This window comes from Periplaneta americana, chromosome 1, assembly GCF_040183065.1.
Source record: "Periplaneta americana isolate PAMFEO1 chromosome 1, P.americana_PAMFEO1_priV1, whole genome shotgun sequence".
NCBI classification, from domain to species: domain Eukaryota; kingdom Metazoa; phylum Arthropoda; class Insecta; order Blattodea; family Blattidae; genus Periplaneta; species Periplaneta americana.
This window is the reverse complement of record NC_091117.1, coordinates 19,744,610-19,770,105: the sequence shown is the minus strand read 5'-3', so window position 1 is coordinate 19,770,105 and position 25,496 is coordinate 19,744,610. Positions and strand designations below refer to the sequence as shown.

At 35.9% G+C, this 25,496-nt stretch overlaps 2 protein-coding genes across 3 annotated transcripts in view; one reads left to right on the top strand and one right to left on the bottom strand.

Moving 5' to 3' along the window:
- The window catches only part of Spg7 (SPG7 matrix AAA peptidase subunit, paraplegin), a 431,125-nt gene that overhangs the window by 261,056 nt on the left and 144,573 nt on the right, over positions 1 to 25,496 (bottom strand). Inside the window, exon 1 of one of the 2 annotated variants that reach the window (XM_069842604.1) lies at positions 15,935 to 16,015. The exons of the other annotated variant lie outside the window; for it this stretch is intronic. The gene's annotated coding sequence lies outside the window, so the exon portion shown is untranslated. Of the gene's footprint in view, positions 1 to 15,934; positions 16,016 to 25,496 lie in introns of those variants that run through there. 2 annotated transcript variants of the gene reach the window in all.
- LOC138711451 (fork head domain-containing protein crocodile-like) overlaps positions 16,171 to 25,496 on the top strand; it is a 259,199-nt gene continuing 249,873 nt past the window's right edge. The window contains exon 1 of the mRNA XM_069842720.1: positions 16,171 to 17,786. Within this exon, the coding sequence (XP_069698821.1) occupies positions 16,635 to 17,786 (1,152 nt within the window). The 5' untranslated portion in view covers positions 16,171 to 16,634. The remainder of the gene's footprint in view (positions 17,787 to 25,496) is intronic.

The window sequence follows — 25,496 nt, the reverse complement described above, 5'->3', positions numbered from 1 at the left end:
CTATTACGTATGTTGTTTATTGTGATATTTAATTGTTTTTAATGACTGAAGTTATATAACATAGAGGGTGGTATACATAAAGTTAAAGTTTATGCTGTTGCTAAGGTTTTCGTAGTATATACTACGATCTTTATGTATAAAAACTCATAGTAAATTATTTCCTGCGTAGCAGAAAGTTGATCTAGAAGACCATATTTAGCTTATGCTAGAATTGGTAGTATAAACTACTACTTGTATGCATAACAAGACGTATATACTTCTACTTCTAAGTATAAACTAAGAAAAATTGTAGTTTACCTTGTTGGAGACTTTGTTAGCTTAACATAAGCGTTTGTACAGTTTAAAATGGCAGAATTTATGTAAATTTACGCTGGAAAATCCTACAAGAAAAGAAGAGAACCATCAGAACGCGATTACAAGAAGTTATCTTAGGTTTTATAAATAAAACATGTCTTATGATTAATTTTTATAATGGAGTACTCAAATGATGATTTTAAGATAACTTAACTGGAATTGTGTTAGTTGATTTTTGTTATCATTAAAAATAATATATTTTTAGTAAAATGATTCTATGATGTAGGTATAATATTATAATACCGGTACATTTCAATTACGTGAAAAAACAATATTTAGGTTACACCTCAATTTAATGAATAACATTTTGAATTCGTCCAATTTTGACTTTACTTAATTTTCATGTTATTTATTTTCTTCATAATTCACTTTTAGTCTATTTTTTACCACTGTAAACGTTCACCTCCACGTTCATAACCTGGATGGCTTTTTCTTTGTTACTTCCTGCGGCAGGAGTTTGCAATTTTTTCAATAATGCTGGGTATTCTTTTAGTAGATTAACAAACAGCAGTTGTTCTTCATATCTCTCTCTTTACAATTCCCATTTCGTTGTAATTTTCCATTTTCTTGTTAAATCAACTAAATTTTAAGGACGACAATCAATTTCACCCACTAAAAATTTATTATAAACACATGCAAGGCGAAAACTAACGACTCTTAGCGGATAAACCCGAAATAGTCGATAATCGATAATAATCGAACTCTCTCGATAGTTTATAGCCTACTACCGCCGCGTAGTACATATTTCGTAGTAGTAGTATTAGGTTTATGCATAGAAAACGAAGTATATACTTCTACTTCAAGAATCTTCTACAGTAAAAGCAAAAGGTAATGCTATAACTTTATGCATACCACCCAGAGTTTCTCAAATTGATGTATACACACTTCAAAATACTATTTCACAACAAAGAAATGAGTTAGAAATACGATTTTTGCGGTTTATGATTCAGAAGGCAGTGGAAAGCATGGAAACATGTTCATCTGTTTATAAACAAACAGAGATGCAATTATCGTTCGATGAACGTAAGTGGATACTGAAATGTTATTGGAAAGTGGAGAATGTTGTTGAGGTTTAATGACGTTGGAGGGTTGAATTTGGAACACAACCACCAACAAGGTTAACTATCACAAGAATTCGAGACAAGTTTGAAGTCGACGGAACGGTGCAAGATGTGTTGAAAGGGCGGTGCGGAAGAAAGAGAAGTTTCACCGATAACGAGAGTGTTGATGCAGTCATGCAGGCCTTTGCACAATCTCCAAAGAAGTCAATGAGGCAATGTTCTCATGAGATTGGCATCAGCAAATCCAGTGTTCATCGAATTTTTCGAGCTCAAAAATGGAAGCCTTACATTCCGAGACTTGTCCACGCACTAAATGAGGACGACCCAGAGATGGATAGAACGAAGAGGAAGTGCTGCGGATTTACCGCCTCGATCTCCGGATTTAACCCCTCCAGACTTCTACCTATGGGGAACTCTAAAGAACACAGTGTACGCCACAAAACCACAAACACTGGAGGGACTGAGAGCGATTGAACATGCCTGTAATGATATTCCATTAGCAACAATCCAGTTGGTATGTCGCTCTGTTGTACGTAGTTGTTGGGCGTGTACTGTGGCGGAAGGGGTCATTTTGAACATGTACTGGCTTAAGGAACACAAAACCGCAAAAATAGTATTTCTGTCTCATCTCGTTGCTGAGAAATAGTGTTTCACTTTTTCTTACTTTCTCTCATCGCTACTTCCACAGCACTAAGTATTCTTTTGCCAGTACTCTCACTCTCTTTCATTGCCGTATCAGCAACACTCAGTATTCTGCTATAAATATCCATAATATTCACTTTTAGTTAATTCTCTGACTTTTTCCACTTTTGGTATATAGGATATCCCCTATTTCTCACTCATAGACTCTTCCCTCACAATTTTATTCGTATCTTGTCTCACCCCTGTGTCCATATTAGTCACTTTTTCTCGGTGCTTATTCTACCACTTCCTAACTTGTTTGCACTAGATTTTTCTTACTCTCTTTCATAGCTAGTATTCTACTCTCAATATTCTCCACACTGACTTCCATTTTCCTATCAAAAGCACTTAGTATTCCGATCTTAATATCTCTAATATCCACTTTGGAATTGTTTTCTTATTGAGCTGAGATAGGCCCTAATGAAGTAAGGTGGGTGCTCCTGTTATGGCCATGTTCCTGATATGGCCACCCCCCTATTGTGAGTTAGTTAACCAAAAAATCAGCTAAATTGCAGCAGCTTCCAATGATATGGCATCCTGGTATGTCACTTGATCGTTTCCCATCCAGGTTGAGCAATATGGCGTCAGTTGCCTGTTTTGCGGTTTTCATGTGACCTATTCTTATTTTGCTCTGGTAAGTCTCCTTTGTTTTATGCATGTTTTTCAAATGCTTGTTTCATGAAAACCATAGTACTCCATTCAGTTTTTAATGTTCTGTTGATTTGTGTTGTAGTTGATGGCATATCTTTTACGAGTTGTTCATAATCAAGCGATTTTCGTGAAAGCTTACCTGCTCCTGATATGGCCATATCAAATGCACCATGGCCATATCAAGTTCATTTCACTTTTATTTCTTCACCTGACAAATTTACATGCGTTATAGCTGGGATTACGCAAAAATTTTGTATTGTAAGAAAAAATAACGTCATAATCATGTGTTTTTTAATCTGAATAGGTAGAAAATACGTTACGTTGTAATGGAAACTTTTTCCTTTTTGCAAATGTGCTGGAAATGTTTGGCATTAGTAGACAATACAGTCCAAAGTATTCGCTTTAGTGGGAGCTTTAGAAATTTTGTTTCAGATATAAAATAATGTCGGTCAACATGAATAAGATGGGATTATGGGCTGAAGAAACTATGTCCAAGGCAGTGAGCGGTATAAAGAGTGGAAAGTTCTCAGTTCAAGGCGCAAGTAAAACGTTTTGTGTACCTAAACGTACTTTACGCCGCTATTTGGAGGAAGATGGCCCATTAAAGAAGTCAAAGTTAGGTGGGAGAACCACCTTGACACCAGACCAAGAAAACAGCTGTGCCAGAGAATATTCCGTTTGTCTTCTGTAGGTTATCCATTGACTCCTAACATTCTGAGCCCCATTTGTAGAATATGGAACAAGGGTGGCCATACCATGTGCACATGTTCCTGATATGGCCACTAGGTAGAATTTTGGAATTTGGGACTTTTTGGACAATTAATTAATTTATTGGGAAAGAAAATTGTTTTAAGAAAGTCCATTAGACTGAGAACGAGTAAGAAAAAAAGTGGTTTACATTTTTTTTTTCAAAATGGCGGCTAGAAAAATTCTCAAACCTTAGCATGGCCTTATCAGGGACACCTGCCTTACTTTAAGAGTTTCTTACATGGATTTATTTATATATCAACGCTTTGACGCCTGTGATCATATCGCGTGTGTGGTGGGAGCTTTCGGTAATATCAGTAGGCCGTGGAATATTGTTGAGTTTTTTTTTTTTTTTCTTTAGCCAACACCGCTTGTGTTCATGTAACTGATTAAAATTTGTTCTGTTTATGATATCGAATTTAAAGCGGTGATGAATAATGCTAGACTATGTAAATTTACAATCTGACATTGTCTTTGTGACTGAAGGAAACCATGAAATTCCCCAGTCAGACTGCCGGCCACGGGGTTCAAACCCGAGAGCTCCCGAATACGAGTCTCAAACTTTACCGTCTGAGCCATCTGTCAACTGTAAGAGTTGAAAAATGAGCGGTCATTAGGCCTATATAGCAAGAAGTTTCCGCAACCTCGATAAGTTAAAGCAAGTGTAATGAATGTAGTGCCAGAATTGAATCCAATATCAAAAGCTCCGATTCCCTTTCTACTTAGCAAGTTTTAGTGGCTTGATCATCTAGACGCGAACCTGGTTTTGTTGACACTGAATCTCTCTTTAGTATTGTGACGACATTCAGCAATTAACACATACAAAAACAAAACTTGTGGTGGGAAATTCATGAGGGCACTCCAGCTGGACACAAGAATTCTCCCTGTCGATGCTGGAGGCATCAAATACCGAATTCCCTACGTAGGCCTGTGTATAGGAAGTAAAATTAATTTAGTTTCGAATCGATTGCCGCGAGCGAATGACAAAGCGAACGCAATATTTGAACAAGATGAGATATTGCACGCACGCAAGCACCCATGTGCGATGGCTACAGTTCCACAGCTACGCAGTAATTGAATCTTTCTCATCGAATTCGTGTGGGCCCACACACAACCGTGTCGCCGTCACCCCATGACCTGGAGGTTATCTTGCGTGCTTTCGAAGCTATGCATCGCCGAACCAACCTCAAACAGACACGATGGATTTCTGCCGAAAATAATAAGTACGACTTTCTTCAGATGACTATTTAAAGCACAATTTTGTTATTCTAGATTTAATTTGTAATTCAGTAAATATAAAATATTCTTTGTTTCTCTATGATAAATTATCTAGCTTTAATTATTCAGATAATCTTTTCGTACTTTGATTTTATTGTAATTGTAATTGTAAATTTAATACTAATTGTAATGTTATTTGTAATTGTAATTGTAAATTTAAAACTATTTGTAATTTTATTGTTCATATTGCAGTTGGAATCTCCTGGTAGAGGGGCAGAGAAAGCCTGACGGCCTTATCTCTACCAGGTTAAATAAATAAATACATACTACTACTACTAATAACCACTACTACTAAGTACTACTACTAAATAGTACTACTACTAATAACTACTACTACTAAATACTACTACTACTACTAATAACTACTACTACTAAATACTACTACTAAATACTACTACTACTACTACTACTACTACTACTACTAAATACTACTACTACTAAATACTACTACTAAATACTACTACTACTAAATAACTACTACTACTAAATAACTACTACTAAATACTACTAATAACTACTACTAAATACTACTACTACTACTACTACTACTACTACTACTACTAAATACTACTACTAAATACTACTACTAAATACTACTACTACTACTACCACTACTACCACCACCACTACTAAATACCACCACCACCACCACCACCACCACCACTACTAAAGTACAGTTTAACCTCGATAATCCGAACCTCATTAAACCTAACCTCCGATAATTCGAATGCAGTACCAAATTTTTTTTAGTACCATATGGGAAAGCACAGAAAAACAGGAATTTTTTTGTTAAAATTTCCTATACTGAGGTGTTTGTATTATTTGTATTGTTTAGTTAAGTACAGGATTATCATTTGAATCCGTTTTTTTAGAACCAACTTAAGTCACGAAATACAAAGTTTTGCGGAAATACAAAAAACTGTTTAAAAGAAATGCATGAGTTAAGAATTGGAATGTTTGAAATGAGAAATGCTGGAAATTTTTAAATAAAAAAGCCGCCCTAAATAAGGGTTCGAATAGATCGGCCTATTAATCAATTCATAAAGAATAATCATGAAAACCAATTGTGTGACAATTTGAAAGGAAAAAGGAAACATTAAGATAAATGATATGAAAACATAAGAGATGAAGAGTTCGCGGGAAAAACTATGAATGTCACAGTTTTGTTAAGGTTGATGTCATTATCTAATTCAATGGATCACTACGAAATTTAATGTTGTTCTTATGAAAAATGGTAAAAAGGAGAATTATCACCACGAATACAGTAATCCTTTCCTTTATTTTCTGTAGAAACAGCACTACATCTTGCAGTTATAGACTCAATTAGGCCTAGATCATTATCTAATCCTTAACAGAAATGTGACATTCATCGTTTTTCCCGCGAACTCTTTAAATCATTTACAATAAAAGTTTGTTGGGTACAAATGATTACTAATTATAGCTAAGGATGATTTTAACACATGAGATCCTATGGCATCAATCGTTGCATCAGAAATTTTAAATTGTTTAAGTTTATTTAAGGTTTCTCGTGGGATCGTGCCACGGGCACCGAACATGAGCCCAGAAACTGTCCAATGTGTGATGTGGTATTGTGCTCCGAGATGCTGACAACAAGGCTCATAGATGACTTTGTTTTTCACGACACACCTCTTGTGACTGTTGCTCGTACATCTCGAAACTTAACGAGTATTTCTGTATGCAAAAAAATATTTTTAAATAGAATATGACTCAATATCCATGTCTGAAAATGTTTGACTTATGGGGTGTCTCTCTGATAAAGATTTAACAAAACAATCGCTTTATTTCATGAAATAATTTAAAATTTTGTTCAAAAATAATATGAATTTGATTCTCAAAACCAGTGTTTAGAAGCTTACTTCATAAATTTTGCTTCATGTGAACAAATTTTACTCTAACCTGTGTGAAATGTCACTAAGGAAAAAGTGCAAAATAGGCGGTGGGTCTTCTACATTACATTCGTAATGAATTATAATGATGATGATGATGATGATGATGATGATGATGGAGAAATATTGGGATGTGTTGCCTGGACCACGGGTTTGCCCAACACAAGATATAAATTTTAGGAAGGATCTACCGGGATTTGGGTCGAATTCTTATGGAAAGGAATTTTCTCACGAAATTTCAGCCAGTGTATGGAACCGGTACCCACCCATTATCGTGATTAACTTGGGGAGCTACGGTAGGTATCGAAATTTGGGTTTCGAAAACCAGCTATAACAGCTGGAGACCACACCATACCTCCATTCTAATTGGATTATCTTTCACTTCTGCTGGGGCATGTGGACGTCTGACTAGAAGCCAGCTGATGGATTTGGACCCTTCATGGGATGTCGAGCTACGGATATTATTATTATTATTATTATTATTATTATTATTATTATTATTATTATTATTATTATTATTATATACTCTTCGAGGCTTATTTGAAGGATTAAAAACAGTTTACAAAACAGTTATATTACCGGTTGTTCTTTATGGTTGTGAAACTTGGACTCTCACTTTGAGAGAGGAACATAGGTTCAGGGTGTTTGAGAATAAGGTGCTTAGGCAAATATTTGGGGCTAATAGGGATGAAGTTACAGGAGAATGGAGAAAGTTACACAACACAGAACTGCACGCATTGTATTCTTCACCTGACATAATTAGGAAAATTAAATCCAGACGTTTGAAATGGGCAGGGCATGTAGCACGTATGGGCGCATCCAGAAATGCATATAGAGTGTTAGTTGGGAGGCCTAAGGGAAAAAGACCTTTAGGGAGGCCGAAACGTAGATGGGAAGATAATATTAAAATGGATTTCAGAGAGGTGAGATGTGATGATAGAGAATGGATTAATCTTGCTAAGAATAGGGACCAATGGCGGGCTTATGTGAGGACGGCAATGAACCTCCGTGTTCCTTAAAAGCCAGTAAGTAAGTATATACTCTTCGACTTATTATCTATCTCATCGTACGACACACTAGTCATTTGTCCGATAAATATTACACTGAATGGCCGAAGACATTGCCCTTTGTCGAAACACAAGAGAGATAGGCCTATGTGGGGGAAACCGCGGAAAACCCGAAACATATTACTTTATAGCCTATTATTTTTACGAAAGCAAGAATTGTTACTATGGCCCTAAATCATATGTTGTATTTAAAGATTTATAAATATAGGCCTATTATATTAGTACAAGTGCTTATTTTTAAGTTATAATTATTACAGAATAATCTTACAAAATGATTAGATGTCATGAAACAAAACAGAGGGACTTAATTAAAAATAGGCTGCATCAAATTACTGCATTCATATTTCGTAAAAGTAAATTTATTTCATACACTTTACACTAGGGAAAATTAAGTTGCATTGGTTGTCTGATAGAAGAAAACAATTACCAAATAGTAGCGATAAAACAAAATCGATAACTTCAAACGCTAATATTAATTAGTGATAGATAATTCTGATTGGTCGAAATACAAACCTTTCTTGCACTCAGGTGCTGAATAGCAACTTGGGTTAAATTTTCTAAGGTAAAACTAATAAAATTATTAGAACCCATTATATTAGACAGTCTTTCTTTTTTTATTTTTTCAACTGAGGACATTATTTTTGGCCAACTGACAGATTGAATCTAGTATTGACTTGTGAATACTCAATAGGATCAAAATTCGACCAATAACTCAAGAAAAACAAACAGCCACACATTCAATATTGCATAAATTAGCTACGTTCACCATAGGTCTATCAAAATGTGGAATAATAAGAAATTATAATGAGTTCAAGTGTAAAAGTAATTGAATATCGGTTTTAAACAAGGCATTAAAACACACAATACTACTGCAGAACTCACAATAACACACAAATTCAATTTATATAGGCCTAGCCTACTTATTTAAATAGTATAAATAATTCGTCACTGTAGATTATGTTTTCAATGAAATGTGTTTATGCAAAATAAAGTTGGCTTCATTCAAACGTAAAAACCATGACCGGCAAAGATCCACTTTACTTTTTCAATAATGCCAAATCAATAAAAAGATGCAATCGCATGAAGTTCCGCGGTCTAGTGATAATAATAATAATAATAATAATAATAATAATAATAATAATAATTTACTTTTTATTTATTTAGAATATTAACGTGCAAAAACAACAGCACAAGGCCAATTACAGTTCAGCACGATACAGAACAGAACAAAACAACAAATGATGATGAGAATGAATGATAGAAAATGGCAATGAGATGAAATACAAACAATATAATAGTCTACATCAATCATTGATCAAATAATAATTATAAAATTACAAAATTAGTACAATGAGATAATTGAAATAATGGAATAGTCTACATTAATCAATTGACCAAATGCAAGAAAATAAAATGGACAAATAATTATAAAATTAGATCAGTGAGTTAAAAACTCAAAGATATACTACACATTAAATGGATCCAAGTTGAATCCATGCAAATTAGCATATTTAATGCATCTGCAGACCGGAGAGAGAGAGAGAGATTTAGGATTCTTATTATAAAACAATTTATGAAATCTTAAACCATTAGCAGGAATACGAAGACTGATATTGCTTATGAAAGATTCACAATCAATATCACCCTTAATGACTTTACAAAAAAATAAATAATCAAGATCCAGACGTCTGGTGAACAAACTACCGCAATTGAAATAATTGCATTTAATCTCATAGTTATAATCGGAATTTGGTAAAAATCTATAAGAACACAAGGAAATAAATTTTCTTTGAATATTCTCCAATTTAGCCGAGTCAGTGGAAGTAATGGAGTTCCATACAACAGATGCATCTTCAAGCTTGGATCTAACCAACGTATAGTATAAAATTAATAAACACATAGGAGTGGAAAAAGAATAAGTTATAGACCTAATTAGACCAAGCATTCTTAACGAATGGGTATAAATATATTGCACATGATCATGGAAATATAATTTAGAATCAAGTAGGACACCAAGATCTCTAATACAATCTTTCTTAGTAACTGAGAGAATAGTTAAATTTTAGGGAGATAGTTTTCCGTGAAAAGGAAATAACAAAATAATAATAATGATAATAATAATAATAATAATAATAATAATAATAATAATAATAAAAGTAATAATAATAAAAGTAATAATAATAATAGTAATAATAATAATAAAAGTAATAATAATAATAGTAATAATAATAATAATAATAATAATAGTAATAATATATTACAAACTCAAGACACTAATGACATATTTATAATTTAATTGAGAATAATAAATGAATTAATTTTAATGCATGTGGACAAGAGCCTAGTAGCCTAAGCGACTTTATTGCTCAAATTATAAACAATAGTAGTGAATTGACATTTAAAAGTTATTGGTAGATCCATACCACACGTCACTAAGTACAATGACGTATAAATAAAAGAAGTTGGTTGAAATTTTAAAAGCTACCATGGTTAATTGCAGACTTGACGTAATTCTCACTTTTTAGGGACCATCCCATTCGATAGAAAACAAAACGTTTGTCGTTTATTTCTTCACATTTGTTCTGACTTAGAAATTTATAATTTTGATGAAAATTTCATTATCACAGACTATATAATAGCGAAATTTAGAGATTTAATGCTGAAGAATACATTATTGCCGTGTTAAGGTAGGTAGGCCTAATTGACGGATGTTATTTGACATTAATTATAATTAAATTGGATAAAATATTGATAATACAAATTTAATACCAATAATAATAATAATAATAATAATAATAATAATAATAATAATAATAATAATGAATCCTTTGAAACTAGGAACTCTTTTGACAAATGACAAATATTCACATAATCGATGACGTAAAAAATCCATTCATGAAGGAGAAAATGTGTTTCATTTCAATATTGCCTCCAAATCCGTGTTCGGATGATTTTCTAATCCTAAAGCCGTGAGTATATAGTTACGCAGAAGTTAAGAAGCGTTGTCAATAGAACTGTTGACGATAAATGCATTGGGAAGAAAATAATACCGGTAGACTATGTAGATAGCCTATATTCTTACGGAGAAGGGAATAAAGAATTTTTATACTCAAAATCGAAGGAAAAATGTAGACCCAGCTGATGAATGTAGATAACAAAATCACTAAAATCACCAGGTGAAAATATCAGTTCTTTGCAGAAATCAATGTCTTCAAGTTTAATAAAACTTCTGTTTTTTATTTCTTAGACATGAGTGTTTGTTCGGATATGTTACAATCTCAAATACGTCTAAGTTACATGAAGTGTTATAACCTCAAATTCCTAAACACAAAATTCAGTCATAAGCCTAAGTTAAGAATGCAGTAAGCAATTTTAATTCTGAAATTTAAAAAAAAAAATCTGAGTTGCTACTTAGGCCTAAGTTAATCGCTAGGGATGCGAAAAAATATATGACGTCAGAATTCTTGCTGCTTCCATACAGGCCTAAGATAGTGCAACTTTTTTTTTGGCAAGGACGTCTTTTCTTTTGGACGTATAGGCCCACGACTAAAATATTTAAAATGTATAATTTCGGGGAATCAATGATTGGGTTAAATCTATAAAGGTGAGAGTAGACGGGTGCAGCAAAAGATTTCATTGCTAAAAGTCGGAAAAAAAGAAACAGTGGAACTTAGATATCAGGTTACTAGCAAAGCAGAGATTACGAGAAACGATAATAAAAGAATAAACAAGTGAACACGTAGAAAACTGATCGGTTATAATGGTGAGCGAAATGATAGTCTTCTTTTTTTTACAGGGGTATTTCGAACCAGTTTTAATTTCAAAGTCGTAAACCGACAGGTTATTTGAATAATTAGAAGTGCAGCTATCAGATATGCATAATTACGGTTAAGCGAAGAATGGGTTAAATGTGTAAAGACAGAGGATTTTAACGAATAGGCCTACATTCGAAAAAAAAAGTCTTGAAGTGACGTAAAAACTTTAATTAGACTACTATGTGAAATGACTCCATATAGGCTTACTATAGCGATAAAAATAATGGAATATATCAGAAATCGATCTGTTTCCATGGTGAGCGAAACGATAGTCTCTTTTTTTCATATAAAATTATTTCGGGAATATTTCTAACCTCAAACACGTATGTAGACGAAGATTATCTTCAGATATGCACAGGCCTAATTGCGGTTAAGAGAAGAATGCGTAAAGACGATTGTGCAAGAGGGCGGTAGAAAATTTTAACGCTGCAGTTCGAAAAAAGAAATCTGAGTTGACGTAAAAAGTAATTACGAAGTGCAAATACTCCATACTATTGCGATAAAAAATACTCGAAGACATCAGAAATCGATGTTTCCATGGCGAGCGAAACGATTGCATTTTACATTCATACGCTATAAAATTTTTTCGGGAGTATTTATAACCTCAAAGACGTATGTAGACGAAGATTATCTTCAGATATGCACAGGCCTAATTGCGGTTAAGAGAAGAATGCTTAAGGACGAATGTGCATGAGAGCGGCAGAAAATTTTAACGCTGCAGTTCGAAAAAAGAAATCTGAGTTGACGTAAAAAACTAATTACGAAGTGCAAATACTCCAAATTATTGAGATAAAAATACTCGAAGACATCAGAAATCGATGTTTCCATGGTGAGCGAAACGATAGTCTTTTTTTTTTCCATATAAAATTTTTTCGCGAATATTTCTAACCTCAAACACGTAAGTAGACGAAGATTATCTTCAGATATGCACGGGCCTAATTGCGGTTAAGAGAAAAATGCAAGAGGGCGGCAGAAAATTTTAACGCTGCAGTTCGAAAAAAAAAATCTGAGTTGACGTAAAAAACTAATTACGAAGTGCAAATACTCCAAACTATAGCGATAAAAATACTGGAATATATTATCAGAAATCTATCTGTTTCGATGGTGAGCGAAACGATAGTCTTTTTTTTTTTCTTCATATAAAATTTTTTCGGGAATATTTCTAACCTCAAAGACCTAAGTAGACGAAGATTGTCTTCAGATATGCACAGGCCTAACTACGGTTAAGAGAAGAACGCGTTAAGACGAATGTGCAAGAGAGCGGCAGAAAATTTTAACGCTGCAGTTCGAAAAAAGAAATCTGAGTTGACGTAAAAAACTAATTACGAAGTGCAGATACTTCAAACTATTGCGATAAAAATACTGGAATATGTTATCAGAAATAGATCTGTTTCCATGGTGAGCGAAACGATAGTTTTTCTTCTTTTTATTTCATATACAATTTTTTCGAGAATATTTCTAACCTCAAAGAGTAAGTAGACGAAGATTATCTTCAGATATGCACAGGCCTAATTGCGGTTAAGAGAAGAATGCGTGAGAACGAGTGTGCAAGAGGGCGGCAGAAAATTTTAACGCTGCAGTTCGAAAAAAGAAATCTGAGTTGCGTAAAAAAACTAATTACGAAGTGCAAATAGCCTACTCCAAACTATTGCGATAAAAATACTCGAAGACATCAGAAATCGACGTTTCCATGGTGAGCGAAACGATAGTTCTTTTTCATATAAATTTTTTTCGGGAATATTTCTAACCTCAAAGACGTAAGTAGACGAAGATTATCTTCAGATATGCACAGGCCTGATTGCGTTTAAGAGAAGAATGCAAGAGGGCGGCAGAAAATTTTAACGCAGCAGTTCGAAAAAAGACATCTGAGTTGATGTAAAAAACTAATTACGAAGTGCAAATACTCCAAACTATTGCGATAAAAAATACTCGAAGACATCCGAAATCGATTTGTTTCCATGGTGAACGAAACGATAGCATTTTTTTTTCATATAATTTTTTTTCGGGAGTATTTCTAACCTCAAAGACGTAAGTAGACGAAGATTATCTTCAGATATGCACAGGCCTAATTGCGGTTAAAAGAAGAATGCGTAAAGACAATTGTGCAAGAGAGCGGCAAGAAAATTTTAACGCTGCAGTTCGAAAAAAGAAATCTGCGTTGACGTAAAAAACTAATTACGAAGTGCAATTACTCCAAACTATTGCGATAAAAATACTCGAAGACATCAGAAATCGATGTTTCCATGGTGAGCGAAACGATAGCATTTTTTTTTTCAGATAAATTTTTTTCGAGAGTATTTCTAACCTCAAAAACGTAAGTAGACGAAGATTATCTTCAGATATGCACAGGCCTAATTGCGGTTAAGAGAAGAATGCAAGAGGGCGGCAGAAAATTTTAACGCTGCAGTTCGAAAAAAGAAATCTGAGTTGACGTAAAAAAATAATTACGAAGTGCAAATACTCCAAACTATTGCGATAAAAATACTCGAAGACATCAGAAATCGACGTTTCCATGGTGAGCGAAACGATAGAATTTTTTTTTCATATAATTTTTTTTTTCGGGAATATTTCTAACCTCAAAGACGTAAGTAGACGAAGGTTATCTTCAGATATGCACAGGCCTAATTGCGGTTAAAAGAAGAATGCAAGCTGGTGGCAGAAAATTTTAACGCTGCAGTTCGAAAAAAGAAATGAGTTGACGTAAAAAAAAAACTAATTACGAAGTGCAAATACTCCAAACTATTGCGATAAAAATACTCGAAGACATCAGAACTCGATTTGTTTCCATGGTGAGCGAAACGATAGCATTTTTTTTCATACGCTATAAAATTTTTTCTGGAATATTTCTAACCTCAAACACGTAAGTAGACGAAGATTATCTTCAGATATGGACAGGCCTAATTGCGGTTAAGAGAAGAATGCGTAAAGACGATTGTGCAAGAGAGCGGCAAGAAAATTTTAACTCTGCAGTTCGAAAAAAGAAATCTGAGTTGACGTAAAAAACTAATTACGAAGTGCAATTACTCCAAACTATTGCGATAAAAATACTCGAAGACATCAGAAATCGATGTTTTCATGTTGAGCGAAACGATAGCATTTTTTTTTTCAGATAAATTTTTTTCGAGAGTATTTCTAACCTCAAACACGTAAGTAGACGAAGATTATCTTCAGATATGCACGGGCCTAATTGCGGTTAAGAGAAGAATGCAAGAGGGCGGCAGAAAATTTTAACGCAGCAGTTCGAAAAAAGACATCTGAGTTGACGTAAAAAACTAATTACGAAGTGCAAATACTCCAAACTATTGCGATAAAAAATACTCGAAGACATCCGAAATCGATTTGTTTCCATGGTGAGCGAAACGATAGCATTTTTTTTTCATATAATTTTTTTTCGGGAGTATTTCTAACCTCAAAGACGTAAGTAGACGAAGATTATCTTCAGATATGCACAGGCCTAATTGCGGTTAAGAGAAGAATGCGTAAAGACGAATGTGCAAGAGAGCGGCAGAAAATTTTAATGCCGCAGTTCGAAAAAAGAAATCTGAGTTGACGTAAAAACTAATTACGAAGTGCAAATACTCCAAACTATAGCGATAAAAATACTCGAAGACATCAGTAATCGATGTTTCCATGGTGAGCGAAACGGTAAGTTAGTATTTTTTTTTTTTTCATATAAAATTTTTTCGGGAGTATTTCTAACCTCAAAGACGTCAGTAGACGAAGATTATCTTCAGATATGCACAGGCCTAATTGCGGTTTAGAGAAAGATGCGTGAAAACGAGTGTGCAAGAGGGCGGCAGAAAATTTTAACGCTGCAGTTCGACAAAAGAAATCTGAGTTGCGTAAAAAAACTAATTACGAAGTGCAAATACTCCAAACTATTGCGATAAAAATACTCGAAGACATCAGAAATCGATGTTTCCATGTTGAGCGAAACGATAGCATTTTTTTTTTTCAGATAAATTTTTTTCCGAGAGTATTTCTAACCTCAAACACGTAAGTAGACGAAGATTATCTTCAGATATGCACAGGCCTAATTGCGGTTAAGAGAAGAATGCAAGAGGGCGGCAGAAAATTTTAACGCAGCAGTTCGAAAAAAGACATCTGAGTTGACGTAAAAAACTAATTACGAAGTGCAAATACTCCAAACTATTGCGATAAAAAATACTCGAAGACATCAGAAATCGATTTGTTTCCATGGTGAGCGAAACGCTAGCATTTTTTTTTTTTCAGATCAATTTTTTCCGGACGTATTCTAACCTCAATACACAGATTATTCCAACATTAGAGGAGTGTCATGAGAATGGGAGCGGCAGAGTCTGACTACTGAGCTACAAAGGTAATCACCAGCACTGCTCGATCACTGTACTCACGCGCTGGACCGCTTCTGCTTGGCGTTGCTAACCACTCTGGAAGCTCTTTAGCTTTACGGTTGTGCGACCGGCCGGTTTATATGTGTAATGCTACATTGTTTTCTCTGGCTTGGAAGCCTTTTCCCGCCCGTCTGCTCCCCCCCCCCCCCGGCCTGGCCCGGCGTCCACATATGAGAAGGTGCCCGTCATAAGACGCGGTGTTGGTTACCTCGGGTGTTTCTGTAAGGGCGACACTAATCTGTTTAGAAGAAGCTCCTGGCGAAATTCGATTGCGCTTTTTTCTCATTAGGGGCCGGTGGGCGTGGCCTCGCGCCGTTGGTCGCGGTGGGCGGGGCGTTGCGCGCACGTCGGCCAATGCGCGCGGGGCCGGTCCGATGCCCCGGTGGGCCCAGCGCTGCGCCTCAGTCCGGCTTCGCTTGTTGATCTTGCGTTAGCTGCTAATTCGGACGCTCTGTTTTCTCTGCATTGTGAGCCTTGTGGTGAAAGGAAACAACCAGACTGTTTTCACTTAATCTCTGTGTAAACCGGCCCGTGTTGTGTGTCATAATAAGAAGTTGCTTTGCGAGTGATTGCACTTTTATCGGGGATGTTTATGCTGAGGAGGCTCCCTCCCCCGTCGGCGCCCTGTCTCGTCTTGATGTAGTCGCGCCCTCTCGCCACCCTGGAGCCCGGCACTTACTCCGGGAGTGCCACCCTCAGCATGCACACCCTGTTCGGGGACCAGAATGCCTACTACCGCCACCCCGCCGCCGCCGCTGCCGCCGCCGGGTACTCGGGGGCGGCTCACCACATGGGCGCCGGAACCGCCGCGTACCCTTACGACCAGTACGCCCGCTACCCCTATGCCGCCACGCCGTACCCTCACCAGCAACAGCTCCACGGCCACGGCCCCGCCAAGGACATGGTGAAGCCGCCCTACTCCTACATAGCCCTCATCGCCATGGCCATCCAGAACGCGCCCGATAAGCGCATAACGCTCAACGGGATCTACCAGTTCATAATGGAGCGCTTCCCCTACTACCGCGAGAACAAGCAGGGCTGGCAGAACTCTATCCGGCACAACCTGTCGCTGAACGAGTGCTTCGTGAAGGTGCCGCGCGACGACAAGAAGCCGGGCAAGGGCTCGTACTGGACGCTGGACCCCGACTCCTACAACATGTTCGACAACGGCTCCTACCTGCGGCGCCGGCGGCGGTTCAAGAAGAAGGACGCGCTCAAGGAGAAGGAGGAGGCGCTGAAGCGCCAGCAGCAGCAGGAGGCGGCGGCGGCGGCAGCGGCGGCGCACAAGGACAAGGACAAGAAGGCCAGCCCCGTGGAGTGCAAGCCCAAGCGGGAGCCCGCCGCCGAGCTGGGGGCCTGCATGAGCGCCAAGTTCGCGCCGCCCCCGCCCCCGGACGTGAAGCCCGGCGTCATCGTGGCGGACCACCACATGGAGATGGACACCGGCGCCGTCGTCGGCACCTTCAGCGTCGACAGCCTCATGACGGGGGGCGGCAGGGGCAGCCCGCCGCCGCAGCAGCACCTCGGCTACCGCCAGGGGGCGATGTACTCGTACCACTGCGCGGCGGGGCAGTGGGAGCAGGAGCTGGCGAGCGCCGCCCCCACGCACCAGCAGCAGTTCGGCGGGGGGCGGCACGCATGGTACAGCGCCGCGGCCGCCGAGCCCACGGCGGACGCCGCCTCCGGCGCCGGGGGCGCGCCCGGCTTCCGGGATCTCTTCGACGCCGTGCCCAACCCCAGCTGCCAGCTGGGATTCCGAGGTGCCGCCTCCGTGACGGCGTCGCCGCCTGCCACCTCCACGTACCGGACGTACTACCAGCAAGACTGCAGCGGCGCCGCCCCCAAGTACTGAGTGAGTTTGCCATGTCTTTGTTATTGCACTCATTGCCGCTTGCGGGACGCTCTTGCACCGCGAGGCGAGGCGAACCGTCACCTGTCAGCGAGGCCGCACGGCACCGCTAGGAGGATATTCGCACGTCTCATTATTCAGGCTAATCGTCTTCGAAAATAATACATGCTCATATCTGTTTTTGAACATAACATTATTCACACTATTCGTTGTAGCCTATCTATTTTAAGTAGTCTATCTCAGTATTAATAAAAATGTGTTATTATTAAATCTACTCGTCCTACAAAATAATCTTGCATGGATGTTATTTTTTTAAACATATCATTATTATGAATGTTACTCGTCACAAGCATGTCTAATTCATTCACACTATTCGTTTTGCCTAAGAATAGGCCTACATTGTCGGCTTACTTCTGAAATCCTGTAAGACCAATTTTTCCGGAATATCGAAATCAGTGTAGCCTGTATTTTTGAAATGCGTCTGCTGATAACATCTCGTAAGTTCCTACGCAAAATAGGCTACATGAATTATTTATTTTCTAATTTACTCAACATCAACTTTGACAGTTATTACAATTGAAGACTCCACTGCAAGAATGATGGATGTCACTTTCTTGTCGAAAATGAACCAAGACTGTCAATGCATAGCTTAAGACATATAGAATGTACATATAGAGTTATGTGGCATTAACACTGATAGTCATTGTCCAGTAATGATCGGAAAATCACAGTTAAGCTTTGAGCGCTAAGCATTTCAAACTTTCAATTGCTTCTCCTGCAAAATGCATTGCAAATGACATCCATCATTCTCGCAGTGGACTCTTCAATTATTGTTAGATAATATCAAATTTCATTTATTAATCAAACATTTTTAATAGGAAACGGAATATCCATAAGCTTAGTAAAATTTTTAACATACTGTTATATTTTTTATATTTTATAGGCTATAGGCCTATAATAAATGCACAACAGTTGTTACCTGGGTATAGCCTAAAAAGAATAAGAAGTTATTTTGCTCTTTTATGGAATTTCCTCAAATGTGTATCCAGTGCCTATCCACTTCACTTGCGACATTCGGATTACATTTCCTCAGATGTAGTTACGATATTTTAAAAGTAAGCCAATGCTATCTACAATTTCATGCTATAGTCTACGTAGCCTATTGCAGAAGAATAGGCCTATGCCTTAGGCTATTGGTCTATACAAACTCTGCGTTTTTCCAAAACATAACTATGTCTCGTTATTTGGTCCACCTAAAGCGCCTACATATGTATGTCTCACTGTCATTATATAGTCTAAGCTCTAAGTCTTGTCAAAGATTAAGGCCTATGTCTTAGGCCTATTATAGGGCCTGTAGACTATAATTATGTACTGCAAAATAATAGCCTAGGTCTTATTAGTGAAGCTCTGAGTTTACATCTTGTCGAATAATGTGTCTCGTTATTCAGGCTAGGCATATAGGCCTAGCCTTACGAATGTATAGTAATATTTCTCATTACACAGGCTAAACTCTACGCCTTGCCAAACAATAGAGGCTGTATCTTATTCTCAATTTGTCTCTCTATTCAGGCCATTCGCTTTGCTAAAAATGTGAAGCTACTAGTCTTGCTAAAGAATGCCTCATTAATCGGACTATTTGTCTTGCCAAATAATATGCCTCATAATTCAATTATTATTTGTCTTGCTAGAGAACAAAACTACGTCATATTATTCAGACTACAACTTATTTCATCCAAGAATATGTGGAGCTTTTAGTTTTGATGAAGAATCTAGGCCTATCATTATTGAGGCTATGTGTCTTACTAAGTAATATGGCTCATAATTCAAATTGCTGGAGAATAGGTCTACGTCATATTATTCAGGCTACAACTTGTTTTATCCAAGAATATGTTAAGCTACTAGTCTTGCTAAAGAATGTCTCATTATTCAGACTATTTGTCTGGCTAAATAGTGGGACATATGCCTCATAATTCAAATTATTTGTCTTTCTAGAATAGGTGTTCGTCATTTATTCAGGCTAAAACTTGTTTTATCCAAGAATATATTAAGCTACTAGTCTTGCTAAAGAATGTCTCATTATTCAGATTATTTGTCTGGCTAAATAGTGGGACATATGCCTCATAATTCAAATTATTTGTCTTTCTAGAATAGATCTATGTCATTTATTCAGGCTACAACTTGTTTTATCATAGAATTGGCTATGTAAAGATGTAAAGATACTAGTCTTGCTAAAGAATGTCTCATTGTTTAGGCTATTTGTCTTGCTAAATAATATGCCTCATGATTCAATTATTCGTCTTGGTAGAGAACAGATCTACGTCATATTATTCAGGCTACAACTCGTTTGATCCAAGAATACAATGAAAGTTACTAGTTTTGCCGTTTTGTTAAAGAATGCCTAATTATTCAGGCTATTTGTTTTGTTAAATAATATGCCTCATGATTCAATTATTCGTCTTCGTAGAGAATAGATCTACGCCATATTATTCAGGCTACAACTTGTTTTATCCAAGAATACCATGAAAGTTACTAGTTTTGCCGTTTTGTTAAAGAATGCCTCATTATTCAGGCTATTTGTTTTGTTAAATAATATTATCTCATGATTCAATTATTCTTCTTGCTAGAGAATAGATCTACGTCATATTATTCAGGCTACAACTCGTTTTATCCAAGAATACCATGGAAGTTACTAGTTTTGCTGTTTTGCTAAAGAATGCCTCATTATTCAGGCTATTTGTTTTGTTAAATAATATGCCTCATGTTTCAATTATTCGTCTTGGTAGAGGATACATCTACATCATATTATTCAGGCTACAACTTGTTTTATCCAACAATACCATGGAAGTTACTAATTTTTCCGTTTTGTTAAAGAATGCCTCATTATTCAGGCTATTTGTTTTGTTAAATAATATCCCTCATGATTCAATTATTCGTCTTGGTAGAGAACAGATCTACGTCATATTATTCAGGCTACAACTCGTTTTATCCAAGAATACCATGGAAGTTACTAGTTTTGCTGTTTTGCTAAAGAATGCCTCATTATTCAGTCTATTTGTCTTACTAAATAATATACCTCATGATTCAATTATTCTTCTTGCTAGAGAATATGTATAGCTATGTCTTATTATTCAGGGTACAGCTTGTTTTATCCATGAATATGTGAAGCTACTAGTCTTGCTAAAGTATGTCTCATTATTCAGGCTAATTGTCTTGCTAAAGAGTATATCATTATGACTAACTTTCCAAGTCGTAGTGTACATTTTATTAAATGATGTCTAATTTTTCAGGATATTCATTTTGCTTAAAGCATACTTATGTTTAATTTTCCAGAGTATTTGTTTTCTTAAGAATATGTGTCATTATTCAGGTTATTTGTCTCTCTGAGGAATGCCATTAGGCCTATGTCTAATTTATCAGGCTACAGTCTATATATTTTGCTAAATAATGTCTAAGGCTATTCATTTTGCTTAAAACATATGTTCAATTTTACAGAATACTCGTTTTTATAAATAATATGGCTCATTATTCAGGCTATTTGAGTAATTATAGAATAGGTTATGCCTATTTATCATCATTCAGGCTATTCAATTCATCTGTCTAAAGGATACGACTTGTTAATCAGATTATTTGTCTTGCTAATAATAAGTCTAAGTTATGACTTATTGTTTAGGTTATATATTGATCTTCCCTAAGGATGTAATTGTTTGTTATTCAGGCTATTAAGTAATTTTACTAAAAATATACCTAGGTTTTTAGGATAGTATTAGTTTTACAAAAAATATATTTCTATATTTGCTAAAGAATAGTCTAATTTTTCTGGCTGTTCGCTTTGCCAAAAGGTGGGTGTCATTATTTAGGGCATTCTATTTGTTAAGGAATATGTATCATTCGGAACAGGATATTCGTTTTGCTAAAAGTGTTATGTAATATATTTTAAATATCTTAATTGTTCGCTAGCTTTTGATTTTACACTCACACTAAAAACCAAACCTGAGTTTAAATAACGAACAGTTGACTTCATTAATTAAAAATGACTATTACATATTCAAGATAACACACGTCCTGTTTCGTATCTGTACAGTTTAGAGTTTATTATTTTAGAATAATGTTTCTGTCTAAATAAAAAATGAAGTGAAATAAAAGCAGAAATTAATAGAAATAAACTATTCAATAAATTCACAAAGAATCCTGTAGGATAAAATATTTTAGAATATGTATGATAAGAACTTTCTTGTGTTAAATTTTACCGTACCTTGTTAACATGTTTGGACCTATTTTCGGTCATCTTCGGAACTGCCGAAGATGGCCGAAAATAGGTCGAAACATGTTAAAAAGGTAAGTTAAAATTTAACATAAGAAAGTTCTTATCATACATATTCCGAAGTGATACAGTGTTAAAAGTTGTGTAATCAAGATGTGAAATATTTTAATTTATGCTATGATTTTAATAAAAAACGGAAAACAAATTGGTAGGAAAATATAAATTTATGAAAATTACAGAATGAAACGAATAGTAGCTACATGAGGAGATTCATTGTGTGTCTGAGGATGATTCTCATAGAAGAGTCTATATAATTGCCATCAATAGAAGAACTCAGGAGGCCGAGACGTAGATGGGAGGATATATTAAAATGGATTTGAGGGAGGTGGGATATGATGATAGAGACTGGATTAACCTTGCGCAGGATAGGGACCGATGGCGGGCTTGTGTGAGGGCGGCAATGAACCTTCGGGTTCCTTAAAAGCCATTTGTAAGTAAGTAAGTAAGAAGAACTCAGAAAGCGATGGTCTTAGACCCTACGATTTGTTTCGAACGAGACACGAATCAAGCACTGCAGATAAATGATTACAAGCGAGCTAAATAGGGCCTATGTACCTTGTCTTCCATACCTCAGTGAAAAATATGGCATTTCGCTCTACAACTGGGATGTTACAGGCTTACTATTTGGAGCGAGGGGTTGTTTACCAAAATTTACATGTGATATCCTTAAATCCTTTAAAATTCCCTTTTATGAGGTTCAGAAGATTGTAATGGAAATTCTGAAGGCCTCCCTTCAAATTCTACACTATCATCTATATGTTATCACGTAAATTTTTGTTTTAATCTACAAATCGAATCATTATTTTGCTAGTTTCATTTCCCTTTATCTTTTATGTTTATTAATTCCGAATCCCGGTGGTCAACCTCACTTGAGGACGGATGATTTGAAATAAATCTTAGTAGTATGGACATTGCGGTAGTTGTTTTCTTTACAGTACGACATGATTTAAGAAATAAAGCGTAAGAGTCGGAGTTCTTATGATTTAAGTGTACATATATCTTGGCAAGGCTTCTTCAATGGATTCAAGAGTCACTATTAGATTATTAATTGGAACATAAATTTTTTACACTGTGCTAATAATGGCAGTAGCACAGAAGACTGCATAGTGAGAATTCCATTTAGTAAGTTTCGCAAATGGTCGAATTACAATAACAAGTACAATATAGTATTCATTGCACTGTTGCCTTGGATCTCAATATGTTTGTTACATAATTCCGCTCAGACAGGTGTTGCCATATTGCTAGTCAACAGAAAGGTTGTGTTACAATAACACTCCTTAACAACAACGACTCCGTTTCAAAACATCTTATTATTCGCTATTGTTTTGCGTGATTTAACATTCGCTTGAAATCTCAGCAGTGGGTTTAAATACTCTAGTATGACTGATAAACCAATGTTACGTATTTAAAAACCAAGACAAAGCAAGCAGCATTCGTTTAAGCTGTAAAGTCTGCCTTCTTCTTCATTCCTGGATTAAGACATTCATCTTCCTGTCCCGATCTCTGGACACGCGCCATCTCTTACACGGCCTGCTAATGTCTCCTTTCTGCTTTGGCTTGCTCTTCGTTTGCAAGTCTTTCTGAATTGGGTTTTGAATGGAAATATATCTTTCTGCAAACAATTTTTCTCAATCTATTCAAGAGCGTTATTTCAGTTTTAGTTTGGCGGATGCAAGATTTTTTAGGGAGGACATCATTGGATACCATAATCTGGGGTGTACTTGACCATAAAAAAGGATTTAAACATGGTATGAAATGCACTGAACATATTTTTTAAAGTTAATTATTTCATCTCCATTTCTTAAGTATTTTTTTTATTATAAGTCATAAATATGGCTGGTATCATGGCTAATTCTATAAAGAACTAGTGGCTTGTGCAGAAAATGCTGCAAACAAAGTTCATTAGACGTTCAAATAAACATTTTTCAGATTTATTTTCAATGAAGAATATCATACATTCTGAAAGTTATTTCCTTCCATAATAATGAAACATACTCCCTCCGAATGGTTTTTTTTATGCCAAAAACTTTTTCTTGAACCTATACACCTTCACTTTTTTAGTTTGAATGCGAAAACGCAAGTAACAATGTCAGGACGATCAGTGGGTTTTTTTCATGTGGGAGTAAAGCAGTAGCTATTTCAGGTCATTGCGGATTGTAGGTGAAAGTTAAAAAAAATGTCAGGTTTGCTATGTTTTCGAACAATAGACATAGCATCTTGGTATAGCTGCTGCATGTTTCGTAGACTACCTTGAAATGTAGAGGGTAAAATCATTTTATCCTGCTAACTTAGATCTTGCTGAAATGATCGGGAGACTACAAAATCTTGTAGGTCTCTTATTTTATCAATAAGTAATACCTTTTGGTCTTTCCTTAGGAACTGTAATTTCTGCGCTCTCTCGAGCCAATACTGAAGATAATCACGCATATAAATATCTACATCATACCGCCATTAAATATATGAAAAAGACCCAAACCCACTTGATTAATAACTACAAAAATATTTCATTTTTAATAATAATAATTTTAACTTACGTAAGTTTTGTAGTTTTCAGTAACATATACTGTATATATTATACAGTCGTCACTCAGTAACTTACAGAAATGAAGATCTAATTTAAGATATTCTCTACGTCTACTTATATATTCCCAAAAGGTTTGAGTTTCATATCATCAATAGGCTATATCATTTTAATATGTATATCAGTGACAAATACTCGTATCATGGCATTAACTATAACAATATTTCACTTTTAGTGGTGATTAATGTCATCAAACCACCTCAAGTTTCGTAGTTTTTAATAACTTATCCAGTACACAGCTGTACTCAGAAAATTACACACCACACAATCAGATTTGTAAATTGAAAGTTTTTAATAACCAATTGTAGAGACGTTATAAAAATCACACAAATGAAGATCGACATATTGTTGTCATTATGATGTTACAGAATTTGCTCTAAATATGTCAGAAATCCTGTAATATTGCTTATTGTAGTGTGTGTGTGTTGTTTTATTCTGAAAAGCCATTAGTTCTCAAAACTAACAACAGATGGGTATTGTAAAATATGAAAATTATGTAGGAAAATTGATATTTCACTGAAAACTGCTATTTTTCTGAAACTTTTTAGGTTGCAAACTTAAAAATGAGGAGTATAATTCATTAAAATCCGTTCAGCCGTTTTCCCGTAATTTCCATTACCAGTTCAAATTATATATGTAGATTTTAAATTGCAATTAAAAGAAGTTGTACTTTTATGTACAATATTACGTAACAACCACTATAATGGTGACGCCCTGGTTTCATTTGAGCAAGGTCAATAACTAGCCCGTCTTTTGTTTCTTAAGCGTTTATAAAAGTACAATATTTTAATATTGAAAGTAGCTATAGATC